This window comes from Eulemur rufifrons, chromosome 15, assembly GCF_041146395.1.
Source record: "Eulemur rufifrons isolate Redbay chromosome 15, OSU_ERuf_1, whole genome shotgun sequence".
In the NCBI taxonomy this organism is placed as follows: Eukaryota; Metazoa; Chordata; class Mammalia; order Primates; family Lemuridae; genus Eulemur; species Eulemur rufifrons.
The window spans coordinates 36,179,496-36,204,599 of record NC_090997.1 but is presented as its reverse complement, the minus strand read 5'-3'; the positions used below and the strand labels follow the sequence as shown (position 1 = coordinate 36,204,599).

Sequence of the window (25,104 nt, the reverse complement as noted above, 5' to 3'; positions counted from 1 at the left end):
GAAATGAACCCAGAAAAATGCACAAGCTTTTATTATCTTCTTACTAGGAATCTCATATAAAGCTCCCATCACTTTTAGAGAAAGGCTGGCTTGCACAGCAAGATTAGATTTTTTTCACTGCACTATACTCAAGTGGGAAGAATTAAGAAAATTACTTTCTCCCAACTCCATTAGTTCTTATTCTTCCACTAGACTAACATTGAGTACCTATTGTGTTCCAGGCACTGTTTGAGGTGCGGTTAATAAAGCAGTAGACAAGGCATTCCCATCCCTTGACACCCTTCTATAGAACCTGTTCCCACCAAGGTTCTTTCTTAATTTTAAGGTAAATTGTACATTCTTAATTCGATAATGTTTCTAAAGTTATTTTTTAAAAAGTATTGCTTATGACATACTGCAATGAAAATCATCTTTGAAAAATTATGCAAAGAGTAATTCTTTTTAACAAACACTGCGCAGAGAGGCTCATTTTCCCAAACATCATATTTACAAACTCAATTGCCAGTGCAAACACTGAACCCACAGTCAAATTACATAACGTGAGCGTTTAAGTTATTGGTCCAGAACTGCAATAAAATTTAGCTGTATTTTTGGAGTCTTTATATAAACACGGGCAAAAAGCCAATATTGTTACCCATTACCACCATTCCCAACAAAAACATACAGCTTTTCTTAAAATTGACTTAGTCCACTTACAGTAAATGTTTTACTTTCCCCTCACAAGTGAATAAAACACCCAAACTTTGTTTATACGCTTTAGTGATGGTCCCAAAATTGACACTGTAAACCTCGTTCTCTTTCTTCAAATAAATTATTTTATAAAATAGTTTCAGCAAAACACATGCCATAAGAGTATCAGACAAGGCCAGGTCCAATCTCAACACTGGCTGCAAAAGGGAGCCTGAAGCGCGGTGGAACAGAAAGACCAGGAGGTATAACACATACCTCACTTCAACTACTCATCCCCTTCCTACTTAGACTGGCCCCCAGCTGCACCCAACCTTAACAATTTGAAACTTTCCACGAACGCCAAACAAAATCTGAATGCAGGCTGCTCTCATCCTTAAGCCACCACCACAAAAAAAAAAAAAAAAAAAAAAAAAAAAATTAAAAAATGTCAAACACTTAAGCGCGCACTCTCAAACGATGCCCACCAACTGCAGCTCTCAGTACGATCCACTCGCGCCCCCTCGGCCTTCCCGGCTCACAGCCGAGCCCCGAGCCCGAGCAGACTCGAACCCGGCGCGCTCGCAACACATTCCCTCCCTGCCATCGCCCATCCTCGTCCCTCCGCTGTCCCCCAAACCCACCAAGCGCAGATAACTGAATATCCGAGGTTCCAGGGACCACATTTTCCTGTATTTCTCCCCCTACCCCGTAATGGCAGAAATAGACATACCTTCCAGAAAAGTAATCTCCCCAGCGCTGCCTCCGCTCTTGCCGGCCGCCATCTTCCTCCTCCCACGCCGCCGCCTTCTTAATCCATGGCCCACACCGCCGCCGTGCTCGCCGGGATGAGGGGCCGCGCCGCAGGAGGGTAGCCGCCGCAGGGTTGCGGGCTTCGGGCTCAGCCGTCAGGCGGGCGGCGTTCCCACGTCCAGACAGGCCTACACAAAAGCAGGCCAGGCGCGCCCGGGCCTGTCCGCGGGCTGGCGGGCGACGAGGCCCGCGGCCTGGGCTTCTTCTCCTCAAGCCCCTCCGGGGCAACGCGAGCGGCGACGACGGCGGCGGCGCTTCCCGGGCCTGATTCTTCTCGGCCCACGACTCCCCATCCACCGCCCACCCAGGCAGCCTGAGAAGCTTCTCCGAGCCGCGGGCCCCCAGCAAAGAAGGATGAAGGCGAGCACACAAACACGCCTCTCTTCGTCCCAAGGCCGTAAAATGGCCGCACCCGCCTCGCGGGAGCGGCGAGGTCTCCGCGACCGACAGCCGCCCGCAGGCCCCTGGCTCCTTCTGCAGCCGCCGCCGCTACGGCCGTCCGCCCACCCCTCCCAGGCGTGAATGCATCAGCGGAGGCCTTTGCGACTGTCCATGTGGACAGGGGTGGGTCTCCTCTGCCACCGCCTCGCGTCGGTCGCCACAGCAGCTCCAGCCGCCGCTGCTGCCGCTCCTCCCCCACGGGCACTGGATCTGCCGCCTGGCTCCCGCCCCCGCCCCGACCCGACGCTGCCGCCCCCAGTGCGGCTCCCCCTCAGGAGCCCGGACTCGGCTCGCGGGCAGAGCGGGCTGCGGCGCCGCACCGAACCCTGACGTGTGGGCGCCCGCCACCCGGGCTCTTGGCAGGGCCGGCCCTTCACGGCGCCGGCTAGGCCTAGACACGCTACTTCCAAAATCCCGACCGCCGAGGGCCCCATGGCAGACCTGGCGTGTGAGCGCTTCTAAGCCGGGCCGGTGATGTGTTTGCTCCCGTGGTAGCACAAATGCCTACGAGTGTTAAAAGTTCATTTCTTTGAGGAGGCCTCAATTTAAACCACAGCCAACTGAAGAGAAAAAGGTAGTGAGGTAGGGCAATCACATGTTTAGAAAATGATTTGTGGTGCACATTTATTTTTTAAAAAGTGTTCAAAACAATTTATCAGGGAAGATTCTACCGGGACGCTTTGGATGGCAGTGTTAGGAAGAAAAGCCCTTTGTCATTTATTTGCCTGAGATTTCAAAAACCATACCCTGTCTTAGAAGTCAGACCTTACAATTTCAGATGACTGTATTTTGGTTTTTCTTTTCTCTTCCTTTTTTTTCATTGTTCCTATTATAAAAATAATACATTCTCATTAATGAAACTACAGAAAACAAAAAATGATCATAAGTTACCTCATAGTTTCACCACCGAAACTCAACTCCTTTAGGTATGTAGTCCTCAAATCAGCATTTTTCTTAAGTCCTTCAATATCCGTCTTTAAAAAACAAAAACGAGCAAAAATCTATGCTATATGTTAATGAAAAGTTAACAACAATTAAAATGATGCAGAAAAACTAGGATTAAGTGCAATCTTTGGGGAATGAATTGTTCTAATTCACTTGTCCTGTTAACCAAGGCTTAAGCAGGAAACCTTATTGTTTAAAACTTACTTTAAAATCTTTTTCTAAAATGAACCCGTAATCTTTCCTGATCTAGCAAGAGTAGTGTAATGAATATAATTTATTATTATTTGTTATTTTTGTTGCCTGAGGACATTGCATAATCCTGTTGTGATGTTCTATGACATAGTCTGTGCCAATGACAGCATAATACTGAGGTGTGTAGACTAGATAACTAGGCAGATGTGGGTGACTGGTCATTTAATCAGGCTCCAAAGTGTAGTTTAAATGAAATAAATCTTTGATTTATTTTAAAATGCATTTTAAAATGCACACATGCTAGCTTTGAAAATGGAGGAAGGTGAGGGGAGTGAAGGAATGTGGGTGGCCTCTAGAGCTGGAAAAGGCAAGGAAATTGATTCTCCCCTAGAGTTTCCAGAAAGGAAAACACCCTTTTGATTTTAGCCCAGTAGGGAGAACTGTAAGAGGGTAAATTTGGGTTACGTTGCTAAATTAGTGGTAATTTGTTATAACAGCGCATAGAGAAGGAAACAAGATAGTGTTGTATAAAAGATGTCTTTTAAGCAAGCTGAGTTAGGATCTTTCAAACAAAGTTCATTGTTTTAAGTGTTTATTAATTTCAGCTAATCTCTATGGGACTCCATAATTCCAATTTTGAAGGAGACGTATGGATTAAACCAATGGTTCTCAAACTTTAGCATGCATAAAAATCATTTGGAGGGCTTGTTAATACAGATTGCTTTACCCCACCTCCACAGTTTCTGATTCCATGGCTCTGGAGTGGGACCTGAGAATTTGCATTTCTAACAAGTTCCCAGGTAATGCAGAAGCTGCTGATCTCACAAGTCCACACTCTGAGAACCACTAAATTAAACAATCTGTAACTTCTTTTCCAATTATTCAGGTTCTGTGAGTCTACAATTACAAGGGAAATTACCAGTTTCCATATTCAGATATACATTAAAGATATTTTCTAAAACTCAATGTTCTGCCATATGAGTATGATCAACTGAGAATTGATCGTATGATGTAATCTGTTATCCAGTATTGAGGGCCTAGAAATTTTCAGGTTTAGGACATGCTCTTGAAACTTAGGTGTATTTGGTATACATATAAATATATATTTAGTGTATTTACAAATACTCCAATTAGCCCTTCTTTATATATACATTTTCAAAGCTCAGGGATGTTACGGTGAATGCCTTTGAATATCAGAAATATGACTAATTACAAACCAGTTCTCTGAGTTATTTATTCAATTTTTATTAAAAACCTAGCATATCTTTATCATTTATATTTAGCAAATTCCATTCAGCTGCCAGCTAAGTTGTTTGTTGTCATATTAAGGAAAATTTAATTCTGGCATAAAGAATAAATATTATATAATGGAAAAATAGACTTTTAGATTTGAATAGATGGGTAATTACAGTAGATAATAAGCTACTTTCTTTTTTCTTTTTTTTTTTTTTTTTTGAGACAGAGTCTCGCTCTGTTGCCCGGGCTAGAGTGAGCGCCGTGGCGTCAGCCTAGCTCACAGCAACCTCAAACTCCTGGGCTTAAGCGATCCTACTGCCTCAGCCTCCCGGGTAGCTGGGACTACAGGCATGCGCCACCATGCCCGGCTAATTTTTTCTATATATATTTTAGTTGGCCAGATAATTTCTTTCTATTTTTAGTGGAGACGGGGTCTCGCTCTTGCTCAGGCTGGTCTCGAACTCCTGACCTTGAGCGATCCACCCGCCTCGGCCTCCCAGAGTGCTAGGATTACAGGCGTGAGCCACCGCGCCAGGCCTCTATTTTTTCTAATAAACAAAATTTGGAAAAAAGAAAGAAAAAACCAGAACAGTGTCCTGCCATACAGGATTCTAACCCTAATGCCATATCTTCTCCAATGTCTTTTTATTAATACTCTTACTCTGATCACCCACTCCCAAGGTCGCACCCTGAACCTGCTTCTCTTTCAAACTCAGTACAGGCGTATCTTATTGCATTGCATTGCACTTTTTTGTCCTTCACAGATACTGCATTTTTTTTACAAATTGAAGGTTTGCCATTTTTCCAACAGCATTGGCTCACTTTGTGTCTCTGTGTCACATTTTGGTAATTCTTGCAATATTTCAAACTTTTTCATTGTTATATCTGTTATGGTGATTTGTGAATCTGTGATCAGTCATCTTTGAGGTTACTCTTATGATTGTTTTGGGGTGCCACAAACCGCACCAATTAAGCAGACAACTTAACAGATACTGTGAGTGATTCTGATTGTCCCACCAACCGACCATTCTCCCATCTCTCTCCCTTGCCTCACTTCTCCTTATTCCCTGAGACACAAGGACATTAAAATCAGACCAGTTAACAACTGTACAATGGCCTCTACGTGTTCAAGTGAAAGGAAGAGTCCTGTCTCTCACTTTAAATGAAAAGCTAGAAATAGGCTTAGTGAGAAAGACATGGAGAAAGCTGAGATAGGCTGAAAAGCTAGTTCTCTTAGCCAAGTTAGCCAAGCTGTGAATGCAAAGGAAAAGTTCTTGAAGAAAATTAAAAATGTTATCCCAGCGCACACACAAATAATAAGAAAGCAAAGTAGATTTACTGCTGATAAGGAGTAAATTTTAGTGGTCTGGATAGAAGGTCAAAACAGCCGTAACATTCCCTTAACCCAAAGCCTAATCCAGAGCAAGATCCCAACTCTATTTAATGAAGCTATGAGACAGGTGAAGAAGTGGCAGAAGAAACGTTTGGAGCTAGCAGAGGTTGGTTCTCGAGGTTTAAGGAAAGAAGCCATCTCCATTACATAAAAGTCCAAAGTGAAGCAGAGATGTAGAAGCTGCAGCAAGTTCTCCAGAGATCTAGCTAAGATAATTGACCAAGGTAGCTACATGAAACACCAGGTTTTCAATGTAGATGAAACAGCCTTCTACTGGAAAAAGATGCCATCTAGGATTTTCGTAGCTAGACAGGAGAAGTCAATATCTTGCTTCAAAGCCTCAAAGGACAGGCTAACTCTCTTGGTAGGGGCAAATGGAACTGGGGACTTTAAGTGGAAGACAATGCTCATTTGCCATTCCCAAAATCCTACGGCCCTTAAGAATTATACTAAATTTACTCTGCCTCTGCTCTATAAATGGAGCAAGAAAGACTGAACGACAGAACATCTGTTTACAGCAAGGTTTACTGAATATTTTAAGCTTACTGTTTAAGACCTACTGCTCAGAAAAAAAGATTCCTTTCAAAATATTACTGCTCATTGACAGTGTACCTGGTCATCCAAGAGCTGTGATGGTGGTGTACAAGGGGATTAATACTGTTTTCATGCTTGCTAATGCAACATCCATTTTGTAGCCCAAGGATCAAGGAGTGATTTCAGTTTTCAAGTTTTATTATTTAAGAAATACATTTGTAAGGCTATAGCTACCCTAGATAGGGATTCCTCTAATGATTCTGGACAAAGTAAATTGAAAACCTTCTGGAAAGGATTCACCGTTCTAGATGCCATTAAGAATATTTGTTTAAACCTTAGGCGTGATACAATCAGAATTCTAGAAGAAAATGTAGGAAAGACTCTTACAGACATTGGCCTAGGCAAAGAATTTATGAAGAAGACCCCCAAGGCAATCACAGCAGCAACAAAAATAAATGAATGGGACATGATTAAATTAAAAAGCTTCTGCACAGCCAAAGAAACAGTCCAGAGAATAAACACACCACCTACAGAATGGGAAAAAATTTTTGCCTACTACACATCAGATAAAGGACTGATAACAAGAATCTATTTAGAACTCAGGAAAATCAGCAAGAAAAAATCAAGCAACCCTATCAAAAAGTGGGCAAAGGACATGAATAGAAATTTTTCAAAAGAAGATATAAAAATGGCTAACAAACATATGAAAAAGTGTTCAACATCTCTAATCATCAGGGAAATGCAAATCAAAACCACAATGAGATATCACTTAACCCCAGTGAGAATGGCCTTTATCAAAAAAACCCAAAACAACACATGTTGGCGTGGGTGTGGAGAGACAGGAACACTAATACACTGCTGGTGGGACTGCAAACTAGTGCAACCCCTGTGGAAAGCATTATGGAGGTATCTTAAACAAATTCAAGTAGACCTGCCATTTGACCCAGCAATCCCACTACTGGGCATATACCCAAAGGAAAAAAGGTCATTCTGTAACAAAGGCACATGTACCCAAATGTTTATAGCAGCACAATTCACAATAGCAAAGATGTGGAAACAACCCAAATGCCCATCAATACATGATTGGATTAGTAAACTGTGGTATATGTATACCATGGAATATTACTCAGCTATAAGGAATGATGAAGATACGACATCTCTATGGTTCTCCTGGAGAGAGTTGGAACCCATTATATTAAGTGAAGTATCCCAAGAATGGAAAAACAAGCATCACATGTACTCACCAGAAAATTGGTTTCCCTGATCATCACCTAAATACAAATCTGGGAACGACACCAATTGGACATCAGACTGAGGTGGGGGGTGGGGGAGGGGATGGGGGTATGCCTACACAATGAGTGCATTGCGCACCGTTTGGGGAGTGGTAACACTTGAAGGTGCTGACTCGGGAAAGGGGGGTGGGGAAAAAATATGAAACTATTGTTTTTAACTTGCACTGTTCACTTAATAATTTATCATGAATATTTCCCATATTATTTCATATCATTGTACAAGAAATAATGTATACATTATGAGGACATACTGTATCTAACAAGATATACTGTTAGACTCTTTGATTCTGTAAAATTAAATTGAAAAAAAAAAAAGGAAAAAAAAAATGTGTACAAATTGAGTGTACACATAGTCTGTATGTTTGCTTTGCTCAAGAATCAACAAATGCCTTTCCAATTTTCCTAGTGAAATAAATGATATTCTCTTACAATTAATATTCTGTGAACATGCATCAAATATTAGACACCATTGATTTATTTATATTTTATTTGATACAAACTAAAGCTCAGAGTTTGACAAATAAAAATCACTTATCTCTAAAAATGTTTTACCAATAAATATGTATATATATTTTTTCAAGTAACAAAAAAAAAAAAAAAAAAGAATATTTGTGATTCATGAGAGGAGGTCAAAATGTTAACATTAACAAGAGTTTGGAAGAAGTTGTGTTAGAGCTGGTTCCCCTTGGCCCCAGGAACAGAGAGGCAGAGTCATTGAGGCTGCAAAAAGGCAAAGGAGTTTATTGGCTAGCTCGAGCTAGGTTCCAAGTCCCAGAGCGCCAATGCACTGGCCTCTCCACGAACTAGGACCCCGCCCTGGGGTAAAGGTTAAGCTTTTATACTTTTCTGTATGCTAGTTTTTACACGACACATTAGTCTGCACACCACACGTTAGTCTGCACACAACACACTAGTCTGCACACGACATACTGGTCTGTACTCCATCCTCCTTTAGTTTATTTGTTCTTTTAGACGTGGCTGATTGCGTTGGCTCCTGATTGGTTGATTCTAAGCTTCGGGCTTTTCGAGCTGGCGCCAGTTGTAGTTAACGTCATTTAGGGGAAGAGGAGGGTCTCCGACGGGGGAAGGGGGGCTGTTGTTGCATACCTTCTAGTTTTTGGTTACAAGCAATACTGGGAACACACGCCCTGCACAAGCCGTTCATGTGCTGATCATGTCTTGCCCTTCTTATCTACTTAGTTGGTTGGAGGGCCCCTGGACTCTCCAGCCCTTTATCAGGAAGTAACTTGCAGTTAACTCCCCGGGACCTTGTTTTCCTTTATTTTAGTGAAGCCTGCCATGGCTCCACTTACGCTAAGCACCAAGCCAGCAAGCCATATATACAGAAGTAGAACTAGGCTGTTAGCTTCTCACATCCAGGAAGCCTAGCCTATCATGGAGTTACCCTTGCTCTTATACCTGTTTTTCATTCTGATTAACTATATTTATCAAACAACTAAAAGCAAGCACAGTCACAGAAGCAAATAGCATCAGTTAGAATCAAAGAGAGCACACATTTTCCTACTATCAATTCCTGTTCTTCAGTTGATTCCAACTCTTATGGATGACTTTGAGGGGTTCAAGACTTCAATGGAGAAAGTAACTGCAGATGTGGTGGAAATAGCAAGAGAAATAGAAGTGGAGCCTGATAATGTGACTGAATTCAATCTTATGATCAAAGTTGAATGGATGAGGAGTTGCTTCAATGGATGAGCAAAGTGGTTTCTTAAGATGGAATCTTCTCTTGGTAAGGATTCTGTGAACATTGTTGAAATGACAACAAAAGATTTAGAATATCCCATAAACTTAGTTGGTAAAGCAGCAGCAGAGTTTGAAAGGGTTTACTTACACCAATTTTGAAAGAAGTTGTACTGTGGGTAAAACATTATCAAACAATGTTGCATGCTACAGAGAAATATTTTGTAAAAGGAAGAGTTGATCTATGCAGCAAACTTCATTGTTGTCTTATTTTAAGAAATTGCCACAGCCAACCCAACCTTCAGCAACCGCCACCCTGATCAGTCAGCAGCCATGAACATGGAGGCAAAACCTCTACCAGCAAAAAGATTACAACTTGCTGAAGGCTCAAATATAAACTTTTATTTTATTTTAAGGACAGGGTCACACTCTGTTGCCGAGGCTGGAGTGCAGTGGCATGATCATAACTCATTATAATCTTGAACTCTTGGGCTCAAGGGATCCTCTCACCTCAGCCTCCTAAGTAGCTGGGACTACAGGCACATACCCCCACACCTGGCTAATTTTTAATTTTTTTGTAGAGACGGGACTCTCAATGTTGCTCAGGCTGAATAAACTTTTTAAAATTAAGATATGTGCGTTGTGTGTTTATTCATAATGCTACTGTACACTTAATAGACTGCCATATAGAATAAACATAACTGTTATATGCACTGGGGGAAAAAATCACATTACTTGCTTTATTGCAATATTCTTTTTATTGTGATGATTTGGAACTGAACCTGCAATATCTCCAAGTTATGCCTGTAATTGAAACATCCCATCTACAGCTACAACCACTGTGACCGTTTTCAATCTCATTGTGATCCCTAAACCCATTAACTCCTTCATTTTCTCTCTCTACTTCTCTCCCTACCTAGTTTAGACTCCATGGTACATTATTTCATTTACTTTCTTGATTATATTCTCAACTTCCTGCTTCTCTGCTATTTCCTGGCTTTCTTCTCTTAAAACTCTCACCCTGAGTAAATCCTGTTACTCACCTTCCCTGTTGGGACATAGGAGAGTGAGCATGGCTGAAGCAAGTCATCCAGTAAAGAAGACTGGTTCCACTAAGATGTCATGGTTGCCACCTTGCAGGAATTTCTCTACTACCAAATTGATATGATCTCCAACTGTCCATGACAACTATTTCATGCTATTTCAACTATTTCTCCATCATTCTCAGCATAATTCCTTGCTTCCTACTTTAAAGAGAAACACATGGCATAAGATGAGTATTTCCTTAAGTTTACCAAAAACTATCTGCATCTGTACATACCCATTCTATTTCCTACTGTTAGAAATAGAGTTCCTCCTTCTTTAACTCAATCGTGTCACATATCCTATGGGTCCCCTACCCTAGTGCCTTATCAAGATCCCCACTCTCCTCAACACAGTAGAGTTTATCTTCTTTTGTAGCAGAAAATGTTGGTCCTACTCTTTATATAACCTTTAAGATGTTTCACCACACCATACATTTGAGAGCTTTGCAGGCAATTCACCAGCATAGTTGTAGCCTACTTAAATTGATTCAAAGATACATATATTTATGAATCCTCATATTAAGGACCCACTCAGTCTTCCATGAAGTCTAAATCCTACATGAAAGAATAATCAATGGTGAAGACCAAAGGGGCCAATAATCTTAAACATTCCATGCAAACAATTCACAGGAAGACAGGACTGATTTTGCGGGATGCCTCCCCAAAGCTGTTGCTTTCCTGGAATTCTTAGCTCAGTGAATAGCATTGTCACTTACCCAGTTTCACAAACAAGAAAACTGGTACTCACTCCTCTCCTGTCCTCTCCTGTCCTGTCCTGTCCTCTCCTCTCCTCTCCTCTTCTCTCTCTTCTCTTCTTACTCTTTCTTTTTCCCTTACTTCCCCTCTCTTTCTTTTTAAACAAATCTTCTTCCTATCTCTTGAATCTATTCATATTTTTTCCACTTTGTCAATGTCTCCACCCTAGTCTTAGCCATCATAACCTTTCAGCCACACTATGGTAATAGATTCAAACAAGTCATTCCTTGTTGTCTCCCCATTTCTCTCACAAAAGCCACAATAATCTTTTTTTTTTTTTTTAAGTAAATCAGATCACAGCACCTTTCAATTTAAAACCATTCAAAGGTTTCTTCTTGCTCTTAGGATAAAATCCGAAATCCTAGGCCCTCCCTACCTACTTTACTAGGCTCATCTTATAGCATATAGCATTCTCACCTTCTTCTTTAAGCTCCAACCACTTTCGGTTCTTTCAGTTCTTCTTTTCCATATCAGAGTCTTTGAGCATGTTTTACCCTTTATCTGCAATTAACTTTTTGTCTTAATAGAATCTTGCACCAGTAGGTATTAAGACATATCTGCTGAATGAATAAACAAATAAATACAACACATTTAAAATAATTTTTCCCAAGTAAAATTTAGAATCACAGAATTCTAGAACCCAGACTCCATAGAAACTGTGTAATACAGTCTTCTCAGAGGTGCAGAAAATGTCTATGCCCCAAATAACATTGTGGTGGAAATCTAGGAAAGATACTCTAAAATGGATCAGCAGTCCAGGTGTGAACCTAGGGCTTGGTTTTGAAAATTAAAAGGCTGAAATAATTGGGGTTGCTTCGAGAAGGCTGGGAAATGACAGAAGGAAGACTTGAGTTAGTGGTAGACATATAATAACAAAGTTTCCTTTCTGTATATGTGCATCCCTAAAGCTAAAAATTCTTCTTTTGTATCATAGCTGATGTTTCCTCTATTTTAGCCAAATTTAAAATGCTGTATATAAAACTACTTGGACAAGCTGACACATATGCTGGTAGAACTTAATAGTTATTAATAAAATAGCAATCCAGTTTTAATACATATGTTTCTTTGAAAAACAACTATTAATCTTATTCTTTTAAATGCTACACTGAGATGTGCAGGATATAGTTAGTCTGTGAATAAATACAAGTTTCAGAAGACAATAGTAGATTCTGCAATTCGTTACTGGTTGATGGTTTTAAAGAGCTCAGTTATTTTCTGTCAGATGAAAAGGATTATGAGCATTACATGAAAATTGTATCTTTTATATAGTAAGTTTCTTTTATAGAATAAGTATGTTTCAGTTTAACATAATTTTTATAATATTCCATTTCACTTTTAACTTGCTGATTATCTTATTTTGTTCTTGTTTAATCTTACCATGTTTCATGCTCCTTTTTTATTTCCAGTTCTTCTCTTTAGTCAATTCTTTCTGTCAATTTTCCATGTTGCAGTTTTTTCCCAGGGTTTTAGCAGGTAATTTTTTAGCCATTTTAATGCTTACAATTTTAAACTTTTAATTAAGTGATGCTCAAACTAATCTTTTTTTAAAATTATGAGTGAAAATATCCTCAAAATAACACACATTTCTTATATATAATCAGTTCCTACCAGGCACCTTCAGTGTCAACATTTATAAATGAACAGGGAAGTTTCCAGGTGACCAGGGCTGCATTATGACTTTCCTGGGCCCTAGACACTATGACTTCGTGGGGCCCTTCCTTCATAAGAAATATATCAAACATTTTTAGCCAGACTTAAAATGCTATATGTAAAATAATATTTTTAATTTTTAAGTTAGTTAATTTTACAACTGCTTTGGTATAAAAACAAAATGTAATCATGACTGGATTCATTGTTATATATTTATTATCATTATGTTCATTTTTTTCTTCTGATTTTATTTTATTTTTTTAGAGACAGGGTCTTGCTCTGTTGCTCAAGCTGGAGTACAGTGGTACAATCATAGCTCACTGTAACTTTGAGCTCCTGAGGTCAAATGATCTTCCTCCCTCAGCCTCCCAAAGTGCTGGGATTATAGACATGAGCCACCATGCCTGGTCTTTCTTCTGATTTTAAAAGAAATAACATGAAAACATTTTCATAAACTTTAAAAGTATCATTGGCCCTGGGCACTGTGCCTCCTGCGTGTAATGGATAAATTGGACCTGCAGATGACTACTGGATCCTTTCGTGTTCGTTAATGGAAATGATCACATGAAAATCATGTCTAGCTGAACTCTGAGGCAGTGGTTCTCAAATTTTTATCTTGCATAAGAATCAAAAGAAGAGCGTATGAAACAGTTTCCTGGGCCCTATCCCAGATCCTCTGGTTAAGTAGGTCTGGGTAGGACCCATGAATTTGCGTTTCTGATAAGCTCAAAGGTAATACTAATGCTGCTGGTTTGAGAACCACACTTTCAGGGTAATATAACTGTTTTATGCTCCCATTATGGTTTGCTAGGTATACTATCCAGATCTCCTAATCAACATTTGATGAACATCTGTTATTTTATGTAGAAACTGAGACTCAGAGGTTAAATAGCTTTGCCAAAGGTGACTCGGCTAGAAAATTGTAGAGCTGGAACTTGAGCGGAGATCCATCTAGACTCCAAAGTTCATGCTCTTATTATCATTACCATGTGGTAATGATAGGTAATATAATCAGTGTGCCTAGAAGAAAGTTTAAAACATGAACTAATGCATAAAAGTGGTACTTTCCTAGATCATCATTGTTGTATTTGCCCTATTTATTGTAGTCTGCTGATGGCCTTCATCTTTCTGGCTATTTATTCTTCACTTCTTATCTCTAATTAATAACAGCAGAATGAATGCAGTAATGGCTTGTAACACAATTTTCTGAAAGTGGCTGGGTGCGGTGGTTCATGCCTGTAATCCTAGCACTCTGGGAGGCCGAGGCGGGAGGATTGCTCAAGGTCAGGAGTTCAAGACCAGCCTGAGCAAGCGCAAGACCCCGTCTCTACTAAAAAATAGAAAGAAATTATCTGGACAGCTAAAAATATACATAGAAAAAAAATTAGCCGGGTATGGTGGCACATGCCTGTAGTCCCAGCTACTTGGGAGGCTGAGGCAGGAGGATTGCTTAACCCAGGAGTTTGAGGTTGCTGTGAGCTAGGCTGACGTCATGGCACTCTAGCCCGGGCAACAGAGCGAGACTCTGTCTCAAAAAAAAAAAAAAATTTTTTTTTTCTGAAAGTGTTCTTCTCTAATGCTGACTCCAAACTAAAGCTGATTAGGATTTTGCATTTTTCATTAACTTCACTTTACAATTTGAACTGCTTCCTCTCTTCTGCAGGTCGACAAACTTAAGTCTTCAGAATGTAAAACAATATAAGGATTAACTAGCACTCTGAGTTTTGAACTTTGAACACCTTGCCTTATGAGGTTAAAAGTCTCATTTTATAACTAGCTTCCTTGTTAATTCTTTTTAATATCATTTTATTATAAATACATACATGTGAGATAATCACTTTATCTTTCTCCCTCTTTGTATGTGTATATGTGTATATACCTGTAAATTTCTTATTGCTTTTATTTTTCTGTTCTTTTATTTCTGAAGAACATAGTTTAATACAAATGTTGACTATTTTCTAATATTACAAGGACAGAGAAATGATCAAATATATCATGGAACTTCTTTTTAACAGAGTGCTTTGGAGCTATTTAAACCAGTGAAGTAGATACATTAATACTGAAGAAAGTTATGGATATGAAGATATATTTTTGGTAAGGAAAGTTGAAAAGAGAATAATTTTGTATGAGGAAGAATCTCGTGTGGTAAATTTTTGTCCTAGAATAAAATGACTGATTATTTAAGAAAGAGGAAGTGCAAGACAAAGCAGAAAATCCAAGGATGTATCTATGGTCTGAGCAAGTTGTGATAAGGTTTGTGAAAAGGGAATTTATGGAAGGAATTTTATTATTATTATTATTATTTTTTTTTGAGACAGAGTCTCACTCTGTGGCCCAGGCTAGAGTGAGTGTCGTGGCGTCAGCCTAGCTCACAGCAACCTCAAACTCCTGAGCTCAAGCAATCCTCCCATCTCAGCCTCCCGAGTAGCTGGGACTACAGGCATGCGCCAGCTGGGACTACACCATGCCCAGCTCATTTTTTCTATATTTTTAGCTGTCCATATCATTTCTTTCTATTTTTAGTAGAGATGGGGTCTCGCTCTTGCTCAGGCTGGTCTCGAACTCCTGAGCTCAAAGGATCCGCCCACCTCGGCCTCCCAAAGTGTTAGGATTACAGGCATGAGCTACCGCGCCCAGCCGGAAGGAATTTTATGTATGAGCAAGTTGGCTATAAATAGAAGGGAATGCTTAAATATTTACAAGTCTTTTTAAAGATTGAGGTTTAATATTAAAAAATACACTAATACAAAACTAAAGAAGTTTGGTCCTCTACTATAAGAGGTTTTGATTTTTTTTTTTTCTTTTTTTTTTTTGAGACAGAGTCTGGCTCTGTTGCCCAGGCTAGAGTGCCATGGCATCAGCCTATCTCACAACAACCTCAAACTCCTGGGCTCAAGCAATCCTTCTGCCTCAGCCTCCCGAGTAGCTGGGACTATAGGCATATGCTACCATGCTCAGCTAATTTTTTCTATGTATATTTTTAGTTGTCCAGATAATTTCTTTCTATTTTTTTTTTTTTAGTAGAGACGGGGTCTCGCTCTTGCTCAAGCTGGTCTCGAACTCCTGACCTCGAGCGATCCTCCAGCCTTGGTCTCCCAGAGTGCTAGGATTATAGGTGTGAGCCACCGTGCCCAGCTAAGAGGTTTTGATTTTTAATTCTGAAATCTATTTTTCATTTTTTTTAAAGACAGAGTCTATTTTTTTAACATTCATCATCTAAACTGCAGACAGTTTCTATTTCTGTCACATTCCTTCCTGAAATTTATTTAATTTCCCTAGTTTCAGGTTGATAAACTGTCTTTTTTTATTCAGAATGATAATTTCATTTCTCTTTGAAACTTCTCAGAAGTTTAACTTTTGTTGTACCTCATTGCATGTGATTTGCATCTTAAACATCACTGCCCTCTGTTCTTTCTCCTCCTGAACAGGTGTATCTTTTTGCTTGACAGGGTGAGATAACTCTCTCCTTCAACCTTTTTGTCAACTCCTGTAATTTTTTTTTCTCAGTTCCAACTCTGTTATTATGACCTGATACTGAAATACTCTTTTTTTTTTTTTTTTTTTGAGCAGGGTCTTTCTCTGTCACCTGGGCTAGAGTGCAGTGATATCATCATAGCTCACTGCAACCTCAAACTCCTGGGCTTAAGTAATCGTCCTGCCTCAGCCTCCCAAGTAGCTGAGACGACAGGCACACACCACCATACCAGGCTAATTTTAAAAATTTATTTGTAGAGACAGGGTCTTGCTATGTTGTTCAGGCTGGTCTCAAACTCCTGGCCTCAAGTAGTCCTCCAGCCTCTGCCTCCCAAAGTGCTAGCATCATAGGCATGATCTTCCACACCCAGGCCAAAATTTTCAAAAGTCTATTAAAGAAACTGATAGGTTCATAAAACTGATAATCACAATCAAGCAAAACAAAAAAAAATAATTAAATGAAATTAAGTAATTAATAAAGATAATGTTTTTATTACTTTTATTTTATATAATATATATTCATTAATATTTTGTTTTTCAGATTTAAGAAAATGTTTCTCACAGTTTACAGCAATCTGGTAAAGTATACTTTTGTGAACAAAGATGGAGGCATTTGCTTTATCTCCCTACTTAATTCTTCCAAAATTTTGAAAATATTCCTGAGTATTCTTATTTTATGTACACAAGTTCAGTAAAAATCTTCTCTCTCTTTATATGCAGGACATAATTGGAAACACTGGTTATATTACCATGACTTTGACTGAAATGTCCTATTTAAGAATGCATATAAAATGCCTGGCTTCAAGAGATCCCAGCCTAACAGGGAGTGAATAAAAAGTGTCAATTCTTGGCAGGCCCAAGAACCTTAAGCCGGTAGGTAAAATCTAAATTCTGCCTTGATTTGCTTTCTAGCCTCAAGAAGTTTTTAAACTCAAGATTCCTATATGGGTCAATGTAGAGAGAAAAAGCTATGTTTCTAAAGAAAAACTACAATACTCCTCTTAGATGGTGTTTGGGCCACACAAAATTTTCACCAAACCACCTGATATCATGACCAGACATTCAAATTATAAAGCAGGAGCAGAAGTTGATGTTTTCATGCTGAAGACAGCTTTTTCCAAGACATCGGAACAAGACTTCATATCATGATGAGTCTCTTACCTCTCTTAATGCTACCTTTTTCACTGGGCAAGATAACGGTATAATTGAAATTTCACAATCGGTAGCTTTTGTTGGTAACTTAACAGACCCTAACCTAGGAAATCCTTTAGTATCCATTGGTTAAATAAGAAAACATCTGTGCTATTGCTGATACTACATGCTATACCTTAATGGAAAAGGCCTTAAATTTGTGGGTGGAAGACATGAACAGAAATGTATTCCAATTGATAGTGTTGACCAAAATTAAGGTTGTTGGGATAGAAATAATTTTATAAAGCTCTAATGGAAGCCAAATGTGGTATCAACTCACCAACTCATCAAACACACCAACAAAGTTGGGAGTGTTCTGGAGTCTCTTACAAGTTGGAAGGCTTTTATAGGAAAGTTTAAGAGAAAGGAGGAATTTTTTTAAATTCCCCATACTGAAGTTGTCCTTTTTCATTGGAGGGTACAATAGAGAGGTTACAATCATTGCATACAGATTGCAACATACAGGCTAAAATGTCTATGTGCAAGACAAGCAGCAAATTTTATGATTCAGAAATAAGTCAGTGTCCTTTTCAGAGTCAGTAGGTTATGCATTAATCAGTATGTAAATTATTTGAGGAATTTATGATAAGATTCTTTACTCAGGGACAAGATGTCACCCTGAATCATAAGAACTTCCCAATGACCTGTAGGTTATCAATAGCATTCGGGTTCAGTACTATCCAAGGTTTCAGGCATCCACTGGGGATTTTAGAATGTGTCTCCCACAAATAAGGTGGACTACTGTAATTTTATAACAATTAAATAATTTTCTGTTACATCCACAGAAGAGCTTTGTTTAGTCCTGTGTAGATAAATATACTTATTTTATCCATGCAACCGTAGGCAGCTCATGTACTTTGTTTTTATTCTTCTAAATTAAGAATCAAATAGGTTGTGACTTCTTTAAGTTTGTGTCAACATCACAAATAGACTTTGGGTGTGTTGGCACTGAGGCTGACTCAACAGGTGCATTTCCACCTTGTTCCAGTATGTAACCATTATCGCTTGGGGCTGATCCCAGCTCTAAAGGGCATACCTGACTTGTCTAACTCAGGTGAATCCCACTCCCCTTGGCATAAGGATTGGTTTGGATAAACTAATCTAATCTTAAAATACACCTTGATAAAAGTGAGAAGTTCTCTTTCATATTGAGGTAAGGATCTAAAGCCCATTTAACAACATCTTCTTGACAGTTGGCTGGCTTTAACAGCTTCCTACTTAGTATAGTATCTTGTTTCAGAGAGTTAACTTTGTAGTGTAGCATAGTCCTCTTTATGACTACACCATGTAGAGTAAGTGTGTGGATTAAGGTTGTAGAAAACTAAAATGGAAGTACAGAAAGAATAAGAAGTTTGGGGGAAAAAAATCACATAAAAGAAGATAGTTTTAGCTATAAGAAACTGGTGGTAGTCCTTTTCTTCTGAAAGGAGAACTAAGATGGAAGGGAAATTTACTTTTCACTGCATGTCTTTCTCTACTTTTTGATATTCGTACCTTATATATGCATGTTATCTAATAAAAATAATTTTTTTTATTTATTATTTAAAAATTTTTTTGAGATTGGGTCTCATTAGGTTGCCCAGGCTGGACTTAAATTCCAGGGCTCAAGTGATTCTCCTGCCTCAGTCTTCCAAGTAGCTAGGACTACAAGCATGCACCATCACACCTTATGAGACTTATTTTAAATTGATGCTATTGTAGTCATCTAAAAAACTCTCCAGACACTTTTGTGATTCTCACCTCCTTCTAAACTGATGCACTTCATACATGATGACAAGGATGTTACCAAGCCATTTCTCCTGGGTGTTTATTTCAGTTGTCAGTCTGTAGTAATGGATTTTTAATGATTCATGTTCATTCCCTCTTTTTGTAACTAACAACAAGCACAAACATTATCAATTCTCACATTCAAAATTATACTCATGCCTCTGTTTTTGACGAGCTCTTATATCTCAATCCTACCATATTTAAAGTAAACTCTTCAAGAATACTTACATTTAACATCTTTGAATGTCACCATCTCAACCATGGGCCAAAGACAATTGACACTAAAATGATGACAATGTATTTTATTTAAAAAATCCAGCTTTTATTCTGAAAGAATAATAATTGAGATATGATTAACATCGAATAACTACAATTTGGAGATTTTATTCTAAAAGAATAATAATTGAGATATGATTAACATCAAATAACTACAATGTGGAATCAATTAAAATGAAGTTCCTTAAGGATATCTGGGACTGTTTTTTAAAGATTTCTTTTTACCTTCTGCGGTATAGTATCTTTAACATGGAAGATATTTAATAATTGTTTATTTGACTTGATGAACCAAAGAGTGTAGCATAGAAACACCACAGGAAGCTAAATACATACTTTATTTTTAGGTAACGTTAGCTGTTAATAAAGGTAACATTTGATCTGCAGCTATTGAAATAAAGTTTCCTTTACTATTAAACATGACCAGAACAATTCAATAAGTATTCTTACAGTTTTCAGATATTTCTAATATTTTTTAAGTTATTTTAATCTTTAGTCACCAAAATTAAACTCCTAGCCACAAAATTATTTTAAATATGTGGTGTAGCCTTGAAACAAACTAAGAATAATCTTAATCATGATGCAATATAGCACTGACTTTAAATACTAACCACCTGCCTACTTGCCTTCCTGTATGTATATTTGTATTTATATACTTATATTGTATTTATTATAATTCAATATTTGATTTTAAAAAAACTCAGCCCTACTTCTTATTTAATGCATGTTGCCCATGAGCTTTAAACACACAAAAATTTCACAGGAAATCCCTTATGAAACTTTCCTAGATCTATGCCAAAGTATTAGAAATGACATAGTGATGAAACAAGGTCTTTTAAAAAAAAAACCATTTAGATGATTTAAAGTTAGATCTTTTATATGGTTTAGTCCATGCTATAATTTGTTATGGAAGAGGATGATTCAGAATACACATATACATATATAAACAAACACTAAATATTCTTCAGACTCATGTTGATGGGATTATTACTAGAAATACTGATACAACTTATCACTAATGTGATTAATGTGATCAAAATTCATGTGATTATTTTCCCAATTATTAATGGCTGGTGAGACCAATAGAGGATCAGCTCTCCATGTATGAAGGGTGTGCTTTGGTTGGCAGATACCAGCATTACCTCATCCAACATATGAAATTTCTTCAAAGAAACAATCTGACTTTTTGCTACATATTAATTTGATTTGTTATTGTTATTGTTGACTAACATTCCACAATAATTCTCTGAAGTTTAAATCAATACTCAATAGTTTTTTAGTGATCATAAAAGCATCGGAGAATTTTTCCTTTGTTTTACTTTGTTTCAATAAATCTGTAGTGATGTTTGGCCCAGGCACATCAGCACTACATTCTGGTAAATTTCCACAGGGCCAGGATGTGGTCTCTCTTCTCCAGAGTTCTGGAATTTTAATAATCACAGCTCTCCAAATAACTGGTTTACTTTAGCCAATTTCATAATAGGCCTGTGTGAGTGTCTGTGTGTGCTGGAGGATCACTTTATTAATAATTTTTTAAAAGATTAATGTTTTCATCATTGGAAACTTGATAAATCAAATAATCCATCAGCTGGATCATCTTGTCTAACACCCATTTTTTGGTACTAAAGTAACTGGGAAACCAAATAATGTGGTTTGGTAAGTATAGAAAGCAGAGTAAGCGAGTTTAGTGGTTGCAAAGGTTTTTCATCCAGGCTGTGTAGATCCAGACAAAGGAGCCCTTCTTTACTAACAAACCTACCTCTCCAAACTACTATGTGCAAGATTTCTCTCCTTCTTTATGTAAATTCTAGATAAAAATCCAGTAGTGCTTTTCATTTCTATGTTCTATTTTCAGTATGCATACTTTAAAAAAAATCATGGACATTACTAGAGTTTAAAGTGTGTTATAACAATAAGGAAGCAAAAGGAGGCCCATGTGGTTCAGTATGGGAGCGGTGTCACATATAAAGCACAGCTCCAAAATAAATTCCCATCTTGGTGTATATTGCTTTCAAATGTTTAAGGGGGTCCAATTACCTAGCTCATGGACACTCTTATTAAAAGCTCCTGTCCACTCATTCCCTACCCTAAAAGAATGTTCTCAGTCCCTTGATTGCCAGCTTCTCCTTCCAGCTCCTGAGCCTCTTGCCATGTGCTCTCAGAAACATGGAGTCCTTTGAGGACTATTGTTCTTTTTAGGCCTTTCTTTTCCACTCCTAAGGGAGAAAGCAAGAAGGTTAAGTAGGCCGTACCTGAAAGCTTCGTGGAAGCAGCTGAAGGGAAGGAAAGGGGAAGGAAAGAAGCTACACATCCCCCATGTGTAGCTTCTTTTAATCTTGGCACATTTATGAGATAAGAGAAGCCCCATTATTTATGGAGATTATGGAAACCACCTGATTTTATAATAGGTAATGTGATGATTATTTATATTTAAAGATGTATACTTGCCTGACCTAAATAAATAGTCTGTCATTTTCCTTAATTACTGTATAGGGTTTGTCTTCACCACTAGTGCTCTGACCAGTGTCTTTTACTTTTGATTGTTGATGGTCCTGGGATGCTTCAATAGCCTGAAGAGACAGCATTGCATGAATTATGTCCTTCTCATTCATATACCATGGTAGTCATTGTACCCTTTGCATGCAAAGCTGGGAAAGATGATCAAATCCCATTTTTAGCTAATGTTATTTTTTAAATTCCTAATGTTTTCTTTATTAAATTTGTTCATTAAAGAAAGTTTGAAAATAAGAAAGAAAAAATCTCATCTATATTTCAATATTCAAAGACAAACACTGAATGTTTCTTTTTCTCCTCTTTCTTCTTCTCTCTCTCCCTCTCTCCCTCTCTTCCTTGCTTTCTTTCTTACCATACTTTTATAGCACCCATAGTTGAAGTTATAAATTATTTTATTATATTTACCTTAGCATTATAACCTAAGCATATCCCACTTATTCTGTATTTCTCTATTTTTTTTGAAGTAATGTACTGCATTTTATTTAATAATTTTCCTTTAATTATACATTGTATGAATATTGTTTCCAGTCTTGCTTTCGTATTGTTAAATGATGCCTCCCCTGAAATACCAACAGCATAACCTGGTGCCAAGTTGAATTTATTGCTTGTTGCAGTAAAGGAGACCACCACCTTGACAAATCTAAATAACATCTTGAAAAGATGAGGGCAAATTTGGGCATGTTTATAAGTCTTTGGGGGGATCTAGTTGAAGACAGATCTTTCAATAAGATGGTTTGACTGAGACAGGGTAAGAATCATAGTATAATATTATAGTTTAAGATTGATTCCAGGACAGGCAAGACAAAGGTTTTGAGGCTAGGGCTTTGAGGAGAGACTGAAAAACGGTTTCGTGTTGTCTAGGGAAAAATTGAACAATATGAAGTTTCTTTCAATGTGTTTGCAAGACATGCAGAAATAGAGTTATTTCCAACTTTTATCTTCTAAAAAAATTTCATAGAATAGTAAAGTCATGTTAGTTAAAATGGTTGAGTGGTAAAATGAAGTGGGAATAGATGTTTTTGTTTCTCAATATATAATAGTGCAATGAATATCTTTTGTACATATATATGTTCCTTGTATTTTAGTGTTTTCTTCCCTCTGAATAGATTTTTGGAAGAGAAATTACTGAGTTCAGTGTGTTCAACTTTAACAGTTGTTGAAGCTTATTGCCAGGTTACTTCCTAAAAGTGTCTTACTGTACCAATTTACTCTCCCACCAGAATTTGGTATCTTTTTGCTTTAGTGATATCAAAAAAATATATATTGTTTTAGTATTCTACTACTCCGTAACAAACTATCCCAAAACTTCGTGATTTAAAAAACCAATGATTTATTATTTCTCACCATTCTGTGAGCTGACTGGGAGGTTCTGTTCTATATCATAGAGCTGAGATCCCCCATGTAGCTTTATTCATCTGGGAGTTTAGCCCAGAGAGACAACATTCAAGATGGCCTCTCATTCTCCAGTCTCTCTCTCAACACAGCCTCTAATCATTTTCTTTCCAGTAGACTCCCAAGAGGGAGTCTTCCAAGAAGACAAGTCCTGTCTTAGTCTGGTTGAGCTTCTATAACAAAATATCTTAGATTGGATAATCTATAAATGAGAATTTATTTCTCACAGTTCTACAGACAGAAGTTGGAGACCAAGGGGCCAGCAGATTGAGTGTTTGGTAGGGACATTTTCTCATAGATGGCACCTTCTATGTGTCTTCATATGGTGGAAGGGGCTAAGGGCTCCTTCAAATCTCTTTTATTTTATTTTATTTTATTTTTTTTTTTTGAGACAGAGTCTCACTCTGTTGCCTGGGCTAGAGTGCCATGGCATCAGCCTAGCTCACAGCAACCTCAAACTCCTGGGCTCAAGTGATCCTACTGCCTCAGCCTCCCGAGTAGCTGGGACTACAGGCATGCACCACCATGCCCGGCTAATTTTTTCTATATATATATATATATTTTTAGCTGTCCATATAATTTCTTTCTATTTTTAGTAGAGATGGGGTCTCGCTCTTGCTCAGGCTGGTCTAGAACTCCTGAGCTCAAACGATCCGCCCACCTCGGCCTCCCAGAGTGCTAGGATTACAGGCGTGAGCCACCGCGCCCAGCCCAAATCTCTTCTATAAGGACATTAATTCCATTCATAATCTCATTCATGACTTAACTAGCTCCTAAAAGACCCACCTCTTAATACTATCACATTAGGGGTTAAGTTTCAACATAGGAATTTTGGAAGGATCATAGCAAGTCCTGATATTCAAATCCTTATCAAGCCTCTACTTGCATCACTGTTGCTAATGTCTCATTGGCCAAAGCAAGTCACATGGCTGAAGCCAGAGTCAATGAAGGAGAGGACTGCACAGAGAATGAGTATGGGAAGGCATGTTCATTGAGGGATTCCAAAGTAAGTGTCTATCACAAATTTTGTCTTAGTTTCTGATGTAGAAGTATTGTTATTTAAATTACAGCATTTCTTTAAATAGTTGTGAGGACATTTTCTAACTTTTTTTGGCTACTTTTATTTCTTCATTAGAGAATTACTACCTGATATCATTTGCTCATTTGCAGTTTTCTTGTTGATTTGTATGAACTTTCTATAAAGTAATAGCCCTCTTTTTGGTCATCTTTCCTGTTAATTTTCTTTCTCCAGTTTGTTATATTCTTTTATATTTTAATTTTTCTTAGGTGTGTACATATAGCATTTTTATATTGTCAATATTATGTTACTTATATGTTTAACAAGTTTCATCAGATGTTTGACAATTTTTTACTTTTCTTACCCTTTTTCCTTTGGTTTCAATTCCTTAAGATTCTAATATTCAATTTATCTGGGTTTTAATTGGGAATATAGGGTGAGGTGAACATTTAAATTGATTTTTTAATTTATTTATTTTTTATTAAAACTTATAAATTGGCATTATTTATTTAATATTTTCTCCTTTTTATTGATTTGTGATTTCTCCTTTATTTTATATTAAATCCTAAAACAAAGTCTATTTCTATACTCTTCATTTTATTTTGTTAATGATCTTTAATTCCAATGTTACCACCAAGCTTTTAAGATTATTGTTATTCTTTCTTTTCTTTTCTTGTTTTTGGAGACAGAGTACTGCTCTGTCACCCTGGCTAGAGTGCAGTGGAATCATCATAGCTCACTGCAACCTCAAACTCCTGGGCTCAAGCAATCCTC

General features: G+C 37.9%; 1 protein-coding gene across 5 annotated transcripts in view; it reads right to left on the bottom strand.

Moving 5' to 3' along the window:
* The window catches only part of SENP6 (SUMO specific peptidase 6), a 105,302-nt gene extending 103,228 nt beyond the window's left edge, over positions 1 to 2,074 (bottom strand). Inside the window, exon 1 of one of the 5 annotated variants that reach the window (XM_069488986.1) lies at positions 1,400 to 2,074. In XM_069488986.1, coding sequence (XP_069345087.1) covers positions 1,400 to 1,451 — 52 coding nt within the window. In that variant the 5' untranslated portion in view covers positions 1,452 to 2,074. The remainder of the gene's footprint in view (positions 1 to 1,399) is intronic. The other 4 variants (XM_069488988.1, XM_069488990.1, XM_069488989.1 and 1 more) reach the window with 4 other exon arrangements.
* Positions 2,075 to 25,104: the final 23,030 nt, after the last annotated feature.